General features: G+C 31.3%; 1 protein-coding gene across 1 annotated transcript in view; it reads left to right on the top strand.

Moving 5' to 3' along the window:
• Positions 1–17,322, top strand: part of LOC114329858 (polycomb protein Suz12) — a 33,564-nt gene extending 16,242 nt beyond the window's left edge. The window contains exon 3 of the mRNA XM_028279117.2: positions 15,393–17,322. Within this exon, the coding sequence (XP_028134918.2) occupies positions 15,393–17,258 (1,866 nt within the window). The 3' untranslated portion in view covers positions 17,259–17,322. The remainder of the gene's footprint in view (positions 1–15,392) is intronic.
• Positions 17,323–17,807: the final 485 nt, after the last annotated feature.

The raw sequence follows: 17,807 nt of genomic DNA, 5'->3' as shown, positions 1-17,807 counted from the left end.
TCACAGCGGATTATGAAGGTGTTCAGACCACTTTGCGCGGAATCCGCAACGGTGGCGGCAGAACAGCGTTCCTTTCATGATACGCTGCATGCACGGTTTTTCCGCTACCGTTATAGTTTCGCGTGTTTTAAAATGGTTGTTACAGAAAAACTAATCGAAATTGTTAAACAATATCCTATAATATATGATTTAACGGACGAAGATTATAAAAATATAAGAAAAAAGGATAAAGTCTGGAATAGTATAGGGTCAGAATTAGGAGAAAATGATAAGTTTTCATTATATATTTTAATATTATTATTTATTTGAGAGAATGAGTAATATAGAGAGTAATATAGAGATTACGCCCACTTAAAAATTTGGTCATTTTTGATGTCTTGTATTTCCTAAACCTGTTGGCCGATTTAAAAATATAATTTGTTCACATTTGTATGGCGAATAGTCGCGTCGGCTTTCGCGTCAGTATGGGGAACCCTTGTCCGCTACCGCTCCGCCCGCGAATGTTCCGCTACGGAAAATTCGCGTCGCAAAACTTTCGCGTCGGTTTGGGGGATCCTTAATCCGGTCCTAATGCACCGCTCGGGAAAACCGGCAACGTAGTCAGCCATTCTCTGGTAAGAAATACATTGCCCTATGCTACCCGCACTGCATTCTAACTGTGGCTTCTAGTATAGTATATCACATATTATCTCAAGTCTATTTCAACTATGAAAATCTTTCTTGGTTTTTTTATTTCATGAAACAAAAATCTCATGAGAGCTATTCTCATTGTGGATTCACACCTTTACATCCAGTAGGATTTGACTAGAAGTTATAAATAATAGCTACTTAGAAATAGAAATAAAATGTACACATTTGAAAGTCAATATAAGTATACAGATTACCAAATTGTTTCTTAAATGTAATTTAATGACATATCTACATTTATTATGTATTCAACATATATTAACACATTTTGTCACAATGTTATGGTATGTTTAATGAATGTTCCTAAAAGATAATGGTCTACGATAACTTAGTTTAGTTTGAATTCAAATGTTTTCTTGCATATTATAGTATTTATCTAAAATCCTTTTATAAAATTCTTATTTTGTTACAAATTTCCAACAGCTTCATTTAATATATTAAGGATTTCCCTAATTTATTCCATAATTGTTAGGAAATGATTATTAAAATATAGTGAAGAAAATATGGGGATATGGATGATAGATGCTACCACCTTATGACCCAAATAATAGAGGAATGTAACTAAGCTTTTATTTTTTACTATGGTTTGTTTTTAAACCAGGAGGAGTAAACTAAAAAGATATATTTACACTCAAGAAAGTCACTAGAATAATCACCATAATAATATGTCGCTAAAGAGTTCTAAAAACAACTGTTTTTTTTTTTTATAAAAGTAGACTAAAAATCTAAAGATTAAACGAATAATGTAGAAAACACAAAACATTGCTGATATAACTTAATTAACCTATGAAATGCCAGTTTTGTCAAAATTTCATGTGTCATTAGTGTCAAAATTTTATAACAGTGGAGTAAACTTGCCTGATGTTGGACCAATTACAAACAAGCATTATGGCGCGGTAAATGTGAATGACTCCTCTTGGTTTAAAAACAGACCATAGTATAGTATTTTTACTACAAAAGCAAGATTACGTAGGTCAAAATTTCTGACATAAAAGCACTGTCAAAACATTAGAATGTGACTTTTCATCAGGCCCACGTTAATGTCATTACTTGTCAGATATTTTTCTTTGTTTTTGTTTACTATAAAAATAATATCTATAATTCTTTATTCTAATTATTAATGATGTCAATCGGATTTCATCAATTGCCGAAATATATTAATCATATATGCCAAAATATTTGTTAATGTTAACGAAAATAATGATATTCCATAACATCAACTCTAGAATTGAAATTTGTGTAGTACAGCTAAAATACGACACCAACACGGAACTGCCCGATCTTGTATAAGTGTCCAAATGGTATTTTAATAAAAAAAAACGTAATCGCGATTACATTAAGAATTTTAGAATTAAATTAATTAAATAACCAAAAACATTTATTATTATCATATCAATAATATAAATTTTCTAAAACAATTATTTAAGTTCAATATTCCAAAAAATAATAATTTTAGTTAAATATTTTAGACATTCGTACACTACTCATACATTCAAACGCAAATGACAGTTCAGTGTTGCTGGTTGCGGTCAATTATGCTGTGAGCTGTGGCTGTGAAATAGTCTATTTTAATGATTATACCTACACTATGATAATATTGTTGCTAATTAATATATTTCGGCAAGTATGTGATGAAAACCAATTGACATCATTAATTAGAATAAATAATTATAGATATTATTTTTATAGTAAACAAAAACAAGAAAAAATATCTCTGACAAGTAATGACAAAGGGTCTAGGACGTTTCATCGCCGCCGTTTCGATGCCGCCAGTTCGATGCCGATGCCGGCCGATTCATCGCCAGTCAATTAATCGCTATCTGATATATTTCCGAATTTTCGACAGTTATAATTATTAGTTATTTTTAGTATTAATTAGGAATTCTAGAAAATGCGAGATATGACGGCGATGAAATGAACTGGCGATGAACCGGCGGCATCGAAACGTCCCATTCCGTGACATAAACGTGGCCATGATGAAAAGTCACAATCTAATGTTTTGACAGTGCTCATACGTCAAAAATTTTGACCTACGTAATCTTGCTTTTGTAGTAAATAATTACACTTTTATAAAAAAGAACTTTTTTATAATAAAACCTTTTTATTATTTATAGAACAGAATATAAAATAATTTAACGATAAACGATTTAACGATAAGATGCTTAAGATTCCAAAAATTACACTAAAATAAAAAAGTACTTTTTATAATATCACGGTTTTGTTATTGTACATCTATATATATCGCACTAATAATACAATAGTGTCGTAACTCAAAAAAGATGATTTTTCAGAATCAACGAAAAACTCATTACTCATTTCCTATTGCCGGTAAACAAGAAATTAATGCATAATGTGTTTCTAATTAATATTAAAGGAAGTTTCTTTGTACTCTTAGTTAAATAAAAATACTGTCAGTGAAGTTATTTAAGAATTTTGAATTAAAGCGGTATTGTTCTTAGCAAAATGTTCAAAATGAAATATTAATTTTAGTTATGACATTATTTATGAAATATTTTGTGTTACTACAATCTGATTTACTAATTTTTTTCTGCGGTTTACGTCAGTTTTTGGGAAATTTCACGGACTCTTTGTCCCTTATTGTAAAATTAAAACAGTTAATTCTACTTTCATAAAAAAATAATGAAACTTGGCCTCTTGGTATTGGCAGCACAGCTTGCAAGTCATATACGGCGAATATGGTTGAATCTATGTAAGCATTTTTGTCTTTTTCTTTCTCCTTTCTCGACAGTTCTTTTTCTTTCAAGTGGTTTTCGTACGTCACAACAATACTGTTTTTTCCATCCTCATCAGCATTTTTAAAATTTTCACAAAGATCACATTGATCTTTTTTGGTGTATGGAAAGAGATTTTAAAATCTTTAGTAAAAATGCGGTTAAAAGTAGTTGCAGACGCAAATGATTTGAAGTTTTCTTCTGCACATTTATCTTTGTAGTCTCGATATAAATCAGCTAAAGATTTGTCACACTGGATGTGGATATATTCCCATGACGTCTGAGCTCTAAGGTAATGTAATTCGACCCGTGGTATAGCGTTTATAAAATGTTTGACACCTTCATAGATCTTCGGTTCCACAGTATGTTGTTTGCCATGTTTTCCGCGTAATTTGCCATGTTTTCTGCGTTTTCCAAGAGCTACTAGTAGAAGAGCTACTCGATGAAGAGCTTCTTGAAGACCTTCTTGAGGAAGAGCTACTTGATGGTTTTACTGTTCGACATCGAAACAAACTATAGGTTTTCTGTATTCTGTAATAGGTTCAACATTACTGACCTTACTAAAGGTCACTGTTTACGTCTTACGTCAATTTCTTGAAGTACTTTGATGACTCGTAAATGGTGAAGGTATAGGTGCCGGTTATATTTTCGTAACGTCACTGTTCTCTATATGGGCACCAGGTTCATTATTTGTACTCACCAGTGGGAATAACGACGGTGAAGAGTTTTCCTATTCGTCATCCTCAACATTTGTTGCCATAGCAACAAGTAATCGCTCACAATCACTTGTTGCTATGAATCGCTCCCTTAAAAATGAATTAAGTAATTATTAACATAGGTAACTGACGAAACGAACAAGAATGTCACGAAGAGTGTATTAACTCTAAATTTATAAAATATTTAGTATTTAGTAAGCTTGTTTAATAACACTGCTGCACATTTTAAATGAGTTATTCCTATACGTTGAGTGAAAAATAGATAATGATTAATAAATGTTTTACAAACAACAAAAAAATGGTTTAAAGTTATGATTCAACAATAGTGTAGCATTTTAAAAATAATGAACTGAACCAATAATAGTGTCGTTAGTAAAAATATTATTTTAAAACGCGCTTGTGTAAATCAGTAATAGTGTAATAAGTAGAAAAACAACAATGTTATGGTTAGGTTCAAATCAACAAGAATGCAATAACTCAAAATGTAGAAATGCAAATTACATATCTGATTCAGCAATAACGTGGAAACTCAAAATGATAAGCAAAGCAACACGTACGTTCCCGATCACTGGTGGCCGCAACTAAAAATGGCGCAATATTTTGATGGCGATAACGACAGTCGGTCAGTCATGAATAACGTCTTATGGCGCCATCTCTTATTCATTTTTTGCACTATTAAAGCGACGGTTTTATTGACTTGTAAGGAATTGAATTTTACGTCTGAATATAGTGTTACGTCAAATTCGAAACATTTTGAGTTACGACACTATTGTATTATTAGTGCGATATATAGGACACAACATGTTTGGAAAGAATACAGTAATTATTAACTTATAAAATATGAATTTTTAGTAGGTGTAGATATTAACTGTTATTTATAATTATGATTCCAAAAATTACACTAGTATAAAATAGTATTTTTTATAATACCACGGTTGTTTAAAATGGTATATATAATTTTAAGTATATAAACTTTTAATTATTTATTAAAACAATTAAAAAAAGATACGAAACAGCCGGGTTCCAACTGGGAACCTCTCGATCTGCAGTCTGAGGCACAATACCACTGAGGCACCATCAATTTGTAGATATCGATTTATTAACGAACTTTAAAATATCTTTGCATTAGTCACATATTTAAAATAGTTTGAAATTAAAAAAATCGATTTATCCATACAGTGTGATTGGTCAGTGGGGTAAAGTTTTGTAGATCCGTTATAAGTAATAGATCGTAATAAAAGTTAATAACAAAAATTGTAGCCAACTTTGATTACAGATTGATAATCAGTAATCGTAACTTGTAAGTTTTAGACAATTAATCACTCATGGCTTACTTAAAATTTGGAAAGATTTAGACCTGTATTTATTAATAATTTTGCTCTGAGAAATGAAAATATCTCGAAAACTAATAAATTTACACATAGGGAATGTTATACAAAAATTATAGTATGGTAATGGTACTTTTCGATAATGATATAAAATATAGGGTGTTCTATTTATAATTACTGAGAAAATAATGTACTTGCGTTTTGACTCACCCTGTATTCAATATAAAGAAAATTAGCAAAACAACCATTTAGGAAAATTTTGACAATAAATAAAAAAATATGACGTCAATAAACCATTGACCTTGTGCTTGTATTTATTTATACAGGTAGTTAAACTTGTTACGATTTTCATACAAAATTGGTTATATTATAACTTTGTAAATACCCTGTATAACATACCAAACCTTTATATTTTTGTAATCGAAAAGTAACGAAGATTTCGAATATAAAATAAAATACAGGGTGTTCTATTTAAAAAAAACATAGGTTTGGTCTGCCACTATGTTATCGAACACCCTGTAACATTCTAACTAATTTTGTAATGTGAAGCTCAAAGTTCTCTACAATTTTTGTTATTAGGTTTTATCGCTATACATTACTATAACAGATCTACGGAGCTTCACCCCACTAATAATTAATCACCCTGTATAATCGCAGTCAAATATTGCATTGTTAGCTAGTTCTAAGCTATCCTGAAAATTTCAGGTGTCTGGGTAGCCTAGAACTATTTTTAAAATGGATTACAAAATTTGCGGAGTCCGGACACCAACCAAGCCAAGTATATAAAAAGGTTTTAAAATACTACATATTATTGTCACAGGAATACGCACATATTGGCTCGTATGAATAAAAATGAAAAAGTAGTTTACACTCCAAATTTTGGAGTAAATACTCCACGTGGTATGAATAAAAAACAGAACCAGACTCGACTTGAGTAGGTACTCTTATGTACAGTTTGTTGTGAGAATATTCTCATTTTTGATATGAATAAAAATATCTTTATGCTCTTTAGGATGAGAATCTACTCCGTAAATTTCGAGTCTAGTAGTTACCAGACTTCAGTTTGATGGTGGCAAAGCTAAGGCTGAGTTCATGTTTAATTTGTGTTAAAAAAAAAAGAATGTGTGTGTACTTTGTACGCACGTAAGAAGTTATACTTCTATTATATGATTTCAATGAAATAAATATACTTTCAACAGGTTATTTGTATTTAAAGATTAAACTAATTTTTACTTACTACTTTCCAAAAATTTTTATTAAAACAATACTAAAAATAAAAAAAAAAAGAATTTGTGTGTACTTTGTACGCACGTAAGAAGTTATACTTCTACTACATATTATGTGATTTTTAAGACAATACCAAAAATTTAAAAAAAATAAAAGAATAAAACGCACACAAACACATTGAAAAATGCTACAAAGAAAAAATGATTTCTGAACGATAATAATTGTTGGCAAAAATTTTAAATACGCATTTTCTGAAAAAAAAAATTATATAACAAATATACTTACAATCATAAAATGCATAAAAAAATAAAAACTTGCATCGGGAATCAAACCCGTGAGTTTCGGGGCGCTTTGATTCGTAATCGAAGCCTAGACTCACTCGTCCAATTACACATTATTTGTCATGTGGAAAAATAGGGTAACTGAACGTTTTACTGTTTGACAGTTGTTTTGAATATAATTAAATTATGTAGTTTAAATTTTGTGGAAGAAAATATTAAAATATAACAAAACAGTAAGAAAACAATATATTAGATGAAGATTGGTAGAACTTTTGTTGGTAATCAAATTAAGTATGTAAATCAAAGCATTACATACCTACTAGATAAATAAATCTACGCCAAAAAATCATAATTTAAAAATAAAAATCGGACCTAATTTGGGATTTCTCTCTAAAATCCCCATTCTGGAGAAAATAAATGTACAGTAGAGCGTCGATTATCCGAACGTCGATCAACCGAACGACCGCTTATTCGAACTATCGACTCCCGCGTCCCGCACTCGAATACCGAGCAAGCGTTAGTAATTGACGCTTAAAATATCTTCAATTTTCTTCAATATTGTATCCAAAAATAATTATGTTGTTGCAAAAACTGCACTTTTTTGTTTAGTTGCTAGTTGTCATTATCAAGATATAAATAAATATGTAGGTATATAAATATGGCTTTTATTCACTTGTGGATAAATATGTATCAATATATTGTAGTTCGATTATCCGAACAAATCGGTTTTCCGAACACCTATGTCCCTCAATTAGTTCGGATAATCGACGGTCTACTGTATTTCAACCTAATCCAAATGTATAATACAATATGATTATAATAAAAACTACTTACCAAATTATAATGAGTTTTCCTTGTCCAAAATAGTCCAAAAATATAGGTATATGAAAACTATTTAAAAAGGCAGTATAACTATTAACTAACTTTTGTTTGTTGTTTCTTTTCACACAAATTTTAAAACGCAACAACCATAAATAATCTAACTACAGCTGTGCCACAGCCGCCATATTGAATAATTTTTGACATGTCATTTGAACATCCAGTCAGAACAAAGTTATAATGCGCATGCGCCGGGATCATAGGTTTTAACATATAAAAATTCACCCTCATATCGCCGGTAAAGTAGTATAACTTCAAAAAGTTCGATAACACACGGATTTGAACCGGGGACCTCTCGATCTCCGGTCGAACGCTCTACCACTGAGCTATACTCCCTTTGCTTTGACAGGTTACAAGATTTCTCATACATATTGACAAATTTAATAGACCAAGTGAAGTATAAAAATACTTTAAAATTTAAAGTAAATATACTTACTATTATTATAAAATATTTTATTCCCGAGGAAGACAAATCCAAATACACAAAAATTATAATAAATAATACATTTACTAAAAACACTAATATATTATTTTAATGACTTATTTGCGCTTATACATACATAATTTGAAAGATTAGCAACGAACTACATACTGTCTGTCTGCGCATGCGCCAGGGAATTATAAAATTTCACCCTCGATCGTAAAGAAGTATAACTTCAAAAATATTATAAACCAAGAAGATGTACGTGTGATCGTGAATTTAAAGTATCATATTGGTTTAATAAAGAAAATGTTGAGTGGCTTTTAAAGAACTTTTTGAGTGAAGAATCAGAAGAAACAAGAGATTAGGGCTATATGTAACTTTGATATAATGAAAATATTTTATGATATGTAGGTGATAAACACCAATATAAAATAAGATTATATGTTTTAACAGAGATTAATCGTCTTACATAATTAAGTAGTAATATGTTAAATATAAAAAAATAATAAAGTAAAATATTAAAATAAACACTGCATACTTTTCCAAACAAGTTGATCGTTTTCAAATTATGTATAACCAATTTACTTAAAACTGAAAAAATAACGAAAGATGACGATTAAAGGCTCAAAAATACAAGTAAAAGAATTACAATTTGAAATTACAATTACCTAAATTCAAGTTCAATTCTTCTATTAGGTCCCGATAAGAATGTTTGATATGTCTTATTCTACAATATATTTTTTAATTGTTAATGAGTTATGTAGCCGGCGATGGGGCTGCGTTAACAACTTAAAAACAATGTTTTAAAATGAAACAAGTCCAAAATATTTATCAAGAACTGATAGAATAAGGTTTGAACTTGAATTTAGATACTTAGTAATTTGAAAAATGATATTTTTTACATATTTTTGAGCTTTGAAAATTGTCCTTTTGTTCTTTTTTCTGTTTTATATTGTTTATAACTCGAAATCGACCAACTTAAGAGAGAAATTACAACAGACATTTTTTGTTTTTTTTTTTATTTTTTTTTATGGCCTTGGCATAGCCAAGTAGCCAGTCTAGTTTGGTATTAACGCAATTTCACAAGTTAAATTACAATATATTACACATTTTCATATATCATAATATAATATACAGACACATACACATATATACATTTTTATTTATTTATTATATAATATTTTTTTTTGTTTATTATTATTTTTCTTTATATTTTTTTTTGTTCATTATCATTTTTTTTATATATTTTTTTTTATTATTTTTTTATCTATAAATATGTTTATACTAAAACTAAAGCAGGAAAATTTTAGAGAAACATGGAAGAAAACTGGGTAACATAACTTCTCGTCCAGGGGCCCGTCAGGACATTTTATAGTAGACGTATCAGAATTAGGCCACGGTTAGGGGGGTAAGAAAACATTAGGCAAAAAAAAACAAAGGTTGTCGGGATAATACTAAAGCCTAATATTTGATGACAGGTTATAATTTAAATTTACATCTCTTGGTGTGTTCATATAAAGATTTTAAAATTTCTATATTTTTATAAAATATTATTAAATTTAGATTTATTGGAAGTAAACATTTATTTTTACATAGATCTACATATAACTGTGATGTACTATTCTCTTTCTGGTTACATTCTAAGATGATGTGATCTAGACTGCCAAGCTCTCCACATATGCAATTTGGCGATTCTATTAAACCCATTCTATGTAGGTAGGAAGGTGTAAGAGCATGGTTGGCTCTTATTCTATTTAAGGTCTTAATGAAGTGCCTATTGGACTGATTACAGAACCATCTCTTAACGGGTAATATAGGTCTACATTTTTTATAATTTAAACCGGTTGTAGACAAACTGTAGTGATGTTGCCATTGAGTTACAACATTCTTTTTGATTACACTGATTATATCTGTATACGGAATATAGTTGTTATATATTTCTTCTCCATTTATTGCTGCTTCCTTAGCTAAACTATCAGCCTTTTCATTGCCCAGTACACCAGAATGTCCTTTCATCCAGCAAATAATTATATTATTTCCAGAAATTCTAGCTTCATGATAAAGTTTTATTACTTCAACCTCAATATGATTAAGGTTTTTTGCGTTTTCTTTGTTCGATAATATCTTAATTATACTTTGATTGTCTGTGAATATAACACTATAATTTATATTATTTTGAGATATATATTTCAAAGTTATTTGAATACCCATTAACTCCGCGGTATATATAGAAGCTTCGACAGGAAGTTTGAGTTTTTTATAATTATTAGTGTTTAGTTCCCAGAAGGCACAACCTGTATTAGAGTTGGTCTTAGATCCGTCAGTGAAGAAGTATTGGTAATTAGGCCACCTATTTTGAATAACTTGATTGAATAATTGTCGTGGTAAATTTGGATCCATATATAGAGTTTCTACTCCTATCGAGAATAATACATCTGGTTTATATTTATATACGGGAGCAAGTCGACTAATATATAGTTCCGATTGATATTTAGATAATTTTCTATAACTATTGGTGTGCAAAAGATCCTTCTTTGTTCTCCAATGTCTGTGGGTCAGTTCTAATATCGATAACTGATTTATTTCGTGGAGATAGCTAATGTCCTTGGATATGGCTTTGGTAACTATTTTATCCCTTATCCATTGTCTTCGGAATTGCAATGGAGGTTCAACTGCTTCACATTCCATGATGTTTATTGGAGTAGAATTTAGGTATCCTAAGCAAAGTCTTAAACATTTATTCTTCTGAGCTTCTATTTTGTTGAGGTGTGTATTAGATGCAGAACCATACAAGTGACAGCTGTAGTCTAGAATAGGACGAACCATTGATCGGTAAAATAATAATGCAATATTGGGATCAGCACCCCAACTTGTTTTACAAAAGGCTCTTAGAATATTTATTGCATTTTCTGATTTTTTAATAGTGTATTGGATGTGATCTTTCCACAACAGTTTTCTGTCTAAAATTGTTCCCAGGTATGTTACTGAATTCTTTATTGGGAACTCAAGCTGTCCCGATATAAAACTGTCTTGCGGGACCTGATGTTTCTTAGAGAAAAAACAAATTTCTGATTTTGAGCCAGATATTGTAAGTCCTAAAGATTCATAAAGATCTTGTAGAGAATTAAGTGCCAGTCTTAGATTAGAGCTGCAAGTGTCCAATGACTTGTGTGAGGTATAAATCACAACGTCGTCAGCGTATTGGATTACGCGAGAATTAAGTGGGACATATTGTTCTATCTCTATATTATATAGAATATATAGAAGAGGGCTTAAAATACTATCTTGGGGTAGTCCTACATTCGCTGTTCGGTGAGTCGTCAGGCTGTTATTTATTTTAGTTCGTATAGATCTATTGGAATACATCGATATTAGAAACCATGAGAAAGTGGATGGAAGACCAATTTGGACCAGTTTATGGTATAATATATCTAATTTAACGTTGTCGAAAGCCGAGGAAACATCAACAAATGCAGCAGCTGTAGATATATTATATGTAAAATTTAGTTGAACTGCACTTACCAAAGCTGTTATTGCGTCTTGTGTGGATAAAGATTTTCGGAATCCATATTGCGACTGGGGAAGTATATCTTCTCTTTCTAACCATTGTTCCAAACGGTTTTTTATCATCCTCTCAAAGGTCTTAAGGAAACAGGAAGCCAGAGGTATGGGTCTATATGAATTAACCTTGTTATCAGGTTTGCCAGTTTTTTTTATTGGCAAAACAATATATTCTTTCCAACTCTTGGGAAGTGTAGTTTCGTTAGACCAAATTTTATTATAGATACTTAGAAGAACCTTTTTGTACAGATCAGGTAGATGAAATATCATGGAATAAGATATGTTGTCTAGACCGGGGGCACTGTTAGTTTGCTTAATGCTCCGTTTCAATTCCCATAATTGAAATGATTCGGTTAAAAAACTAGTATCTTTTCCAACTGTTGTAATTTGCTGTGGTACCTCTTCACAGGAAACCCATTGTGGAGATATTTTGGCCTGAAACTCCTCAATCCAATTGGCTTCAGGATTGATAGGAAGTCTGTTCGACAATTTTCTATTTTTATAGCGGTTCACTGTTTTCCATACTTCTTTAATAGGCGTATTTGAGCTTCGATTTTCACAATATTTGATCCAACTTTTCTTCTTTTTTTGTTTAAATGTTTTTTTTTGCAATGGCATCTAATCTTTTATATTCTATCAAATTTACAAGAATAGGATTTAATTTATATCTGATAAAGGCTTCTTTCCTAGTTTTGGCAGCGACGTCACACTCTATATCCCACCAATGTTTCGGTATATATCTTTTATTAGTATTTATATAAGAGATTTTTTTTGGAATAGCTAGAACAGCTGCATAATTTATGTTCTCTAATAAACTTTGGTAGGTTTTGGGAGCGTTCAGGGAGGTCAGAGTTGCAGAGTATGCATTCCAATCAGCCTTATTTAAATTCCAAATTTGATGTGTGTTCATTTATTGTGGTGTAGTGTTTCCATTTTCCCAGGATAATAATATCGGAATGTGATTTGAGCCAAATGGTTCTTGAAGTACGCTCCAATTTAAATAATCTGCTATGTCCTGGCTACATATAGTGATATCAATTGCTATAGGTCTTTGAGTAAGAGCAAGTGTGGGAGATCCATCATTTAATATTTTTAAATTACAAAATTCTACCGCTTCCGGAAGAGATTTTCCATATATGTCTTCAACTTCGCAGCCCCAAGTATAGCTATGTGCGTTAAAATCACCCCCGAGTATAAAGGGCTTAGGTATTTTTTCTAGAATGTTAATCCATTGTTGGCAAGTAATTTTAGTGCGAGGTTCAATGTAAATAGAAATTATGTGAATAGGACTGTCAAATGAATATAATTTGATAGACACACACGTAAATGTAAATGGAAAATTAATAATATTAAGTTTTACCTCTTCAGATATTATTTTATTGTTTAAAAGAATAGCTGAGCCTCCAAAACCATCATTCCGATCAGACCGGAAACAGTTATATCCCTGAAAATTATAATATTTTCCTGGTTTAAACCAAGTTTCGGACAATAGCGCGACCTGAATATTATATTTGCAAAGTAGAAAAAGAAGGTTCTCCTTATTGGCAACTGCTGAACGACAGTTCCACTGGAAAATATTAAAATTATGCGTTACGTCTGCGAAGTTGAAGCCATATTTACTTTTAAATGTTTACTAACTAATTCAATAATTTCTGGTTTTGAAATATCTAAGTTTGTTGTCTTTTTTAATGTATTAACAATTGTTACAACCAATTCTAAAATTGTATTCATTAAATCTAAATCTAAGTTTTCAACCTGTGAAATTGCGTTATTTCTCGTGTAATTTGGATGAGATAATATACTCCCACCTTGATTAGGAAAATGTACAGGTGCAATAATTTCTTTTCTTGTTAACTCTGTTTCATCTGGGGTGTTGGGTCTTTGTCTTTTAGAAGATTGGACATTATTGTAGTGATAACTATTACTATGTTGATTGTTTAAAGAAGGCAAGTTAAATTGATTATCATGTCTAGGAGATCTTGATAGTGAATGGGCCACTACCCTAGAATCAACGACATTTTTTGGAAGAGTCGAATTATATTGCAAGGCTGTTATATTTGCATATGAATTACGTGGAACTTGTTTGCTAGCATCATGAAAATTTAAATTTTGTGAAGACATGGCTTCCTTTATTTGTTTTTGACGATTAAATTCGGGACAAGCTTTTAGATCTGTAGTAAGGTGGTTTCCCTGACAACTAAAGCAAATAGGAATAATATTTTCAGTAGTGCATTCTTTTGTATTATGTATACCCTGACATCGATTGCATCGCGGTCTACTTTTGCACTGCAGACCCAGGTGTCCGAAACGAAGACAAGAAAAACATAATAAGACTTTTTGTTTATAAGTTTCAACTTCTTTCAATACTTTATTTATGACGACAAATTTCGGTAATATTTGTGACTTAAAAGTTACTATACACGATTTAGTGCGAACGTATTCAGTAGTTTTAACTTCATTAATAATTTTTTCCTCCCTTCTATTAATTCTTCTCACCGATACAACTTCAAATTTGCAATGTACATCGTAAGGCTTAATTTTATTCTTAATATATTCCTCAGAAAAATCAAGACTAATATCTCTAATGACACCTTGTCGGTGCAAGATAAATTTCGGTATATATAAGTCTAAATTGTTTTGTTGAAAAACTGGTAAATGTTTATTAGTAGGTAATTAAAAAATTTGCCGATTTGTAATCCTTACATTTTATTCTAATTCTATTACGACCAATTGAGTCAAAACTAATTATATTATTTTCAATAGTACAACAGTTTGTTAATATTATTTCGCCGACTTTTAAAGCATCTAATTTACCTTTAAACTCTTTAGAACGATTTTCTACATAAACGTGAAATTCGCCATATCAGTATTATCGTAAAACAAGTCAGGTTTCTTATCAGACTCATTAACTACTGGATTGGTATTAATGTTATCTGTACTTACGGTTTGCGGAGAAATAATATTTTGATTATTTGTTACCAAATTATTGGAAATATCGCTATGATCCATTGCCGACCCAGGGTCACCTGAATCTCCTGTAGGATTAGGGTCGGGGGGTTTACCCCCGCTTGTACAATCCATATCACCAACCACACCACTTAATAACAAAAACTGTCACCAACTGGTTTAAAACTACAATTATTTATCGATTTGTTCACTGCTCAACCAACCTTACACTTCAAGCGCTGGGACCAGACTGACCTTTTTTTTTGTTTAGAATGATCCAAAAAATCTAAAATAGTACCTGCCGGGTCGATTTTTAATTTATAAACAAAAAGTTTTTTTTTATTATTAATTAATTATAGTCAAAACAAAATTAGATCGGGCACCCCTTGTTTTTTATAATTTTTAACATACTAAATTATGTATCCAATAATTTTTATCCATTGCAGATCAGTCCCGGTCAATCTTATATCGTATCTTAGACTAATTCAATTAATTCAGTTATTCAAACTTATTTTGTTGACTTGATACATATGTAACTTATACTAGTTTGCTCATACCTTACAGAAATAGCTTATTAAGATGTTGAATATATATTTTTTTTATATTTTCAGCCCATTTTCCTCAACAGAACTTTAACCTACATGAAAGACAGAATGTCAAGAACTCACAAAGGAAGACGAGGTTTTAAAGTAGACACGTTATTGGATAAGGTGATCGCTAGAAAAGACTCTATGACAATTCAGCCTGGTTACATAAACCTAACATTTCTAGGTTTTAACAATAAATCTTTGGATTATGAGGCTCAGTTAGCTCAAGTCGAAACAGTGCTATTAAAAATTAGCCACAAGAAACGTAAAGATAGTTCTTCCCCTAGTATGCAGGTTGTCTTGGGAACAGCTGATGTGCCCATTAATCCAGATGATCAGCATCTACCTTTAACTTCGCCAACAATCAGTATCCCTACTGAATCATTTAATCCATCCAGTGGACCTTTGATAAAATCGTTTATTTTGTTGTTTAAAGTTAAAGTAGTACCAGATAAAGAGCTTGACGATGAACCGGCTTCAAAGAAAAGAAAATCTAATGGACTCACAGATAATTCCAAGCTGTATGGTGCAGAACTTACTATTTATGATAAGCACAATAGGTGTTACTTAAGCGATGGAGATTATGACATTGTTGTACATGATGTGACTCCAAATTCTAAAAATTCTATAAAGAAGCACTCCAGTTGGGAAAATCTACAAGATCTAGCAGAAGCATGTGACAACCTGGAAGCTTTTATGAATGGTGCAGTGCTTAAATTTAAACTTAACTGGTCTCCTAAAGCGTATGATAAATACGTAGATAGACCACAGTCTTATCCCCTGATTGATAATAAGGAAAACATACCTCTGGCTGTAAATGGCAGTACTGAAGAAAAATTGCAAATTGTATACCAATTTGTTTATAACAATAATTCCCGTCAGCAGACTGAAGCCTGTGAAGACTTACATTGTCCTTGGTGTAGTCTAAACTGCAACCAATTGTATACTCTACTTAAACATCTAAAACTTTGCCATTCAAGATTTACATTCACTTACGTTCCAATACCTGTTGGAGCTAGAATAGATGTAGCTATAAACGAAATGTATGATGGTTCCTATACTGGTTCTCCACATGACTTAATATCACAACCAACAGTTTGTGCTTTCTCCAGAAATGGGCCAGTTCGTCGTGCTTCAGTAACACATATCTTAGTATGTCATCCAAAAAGATTAAAACCCAGTCTCTCTGAATTTTTAGAATTGGATGATTGTGAATTTGATGGACAGCGGCCTTTCATTACAGGACATAATAGATTGTACCACCATACAACCACGTGCCTACCTATTTACCCTAAAGAAATGGATGTCGATTCAGAAGGAGAAAATGATCCTGAATGGTTACAAAATAAGACCAGAATGATGATTGATGAATTCACAGATGTGAACGAAGGAGAAAAAGAACTGATGAAGATGTGGAACTTACATGTAATGAAATACGGATTTGTAGGTGACTGTCAACTTCCGATAGCTTGCCAAATGTTTGTTCAACATAAAGGTAAAGAACTGCTTTTAAAAAATTTGTATCGAAATTTTGTAGTACATATGACAAGCCTCTTCGATTTTGGACTCGTAAGTGCAGTTTGTATGTACACTACTCTCCAAAAACTGCAAGAGCTCGTAGGTGATACTGGTCCGATACGTAATGTTCTCAAGGAATCCAGAGAAGCTCAATTGGATAATTGGTCAAGAACTGGAAATGTTGTTGAGAAATCTAGCTCTTTGAAAACCCCAACTGCTGGAAGAAAGGCTGGTAATGTAGGCATTCAAAGAAGAAAAGGCGCACCTACTCCTCAATGTGATACTATCACAAGAAGGAAATCAGTTTGTGGAGAGACATCACGGAAGAGACTAAATCTGACTGTAAATAAAGGTGACCAAAAATCTAGTTAATAAGAGTAAGTTTATATAGTTAGATTGACAGACAATATATAAAGTCTTTTACATCTACCAAAAATGTGCACATTTTTATTCATCTAGAAATTTCTAGTTTTTTTTATTTTTCTGTAAATTTTACTGTTTTTGCTACTACTGATGAAGTATGCCGTTATTGGTTTTACAAGATTGGTAAGTTGATATTATTGAGTTTATTTCAACACGACATTTTCTGTATAGTCTAGAAGTTGTCACAATTATTGCTTGTACCAATTTATGCTTCATTTGTTTCATCTGATGACGATAATTTGAAAACAGATCCTGATAGGAAACTCCTGATATTAGTTTAAAATTACTATGGGCAAAACAGAAGAATGAATTGAAAAGGAAGACAATAAATAACCATCTTGGTAAAGGCATCTGGCAAATGTAAACAGAAACTTATGATTCTATTAACCGAATCAGAGATGTAAACTTACATTGGCTGAAACATTTCATAAATTATACACTCACCGGCACAAAAAACAGGCATATGTTATAGCCTTATTCTTTAACAATATCGCTGTA

This window comes from Diabrotica virgifera, chromosome 7, assembly GCF_917563875.1.
Source record: "Diabrotica virgifera virgifera chromosome 7, PGI_DIABVI_V3a".
In the NCBI taxonomy this organism is placed as follows: Eukaryota; Metazoa; Arthropoda; class Insecta; order Coleoptera; family Chrysomelidae; genus Diabrotica; species Diabrotica virgifera.
This window is presented reverse-complemented; position numbering and strand designations above follow the sequence as displayed.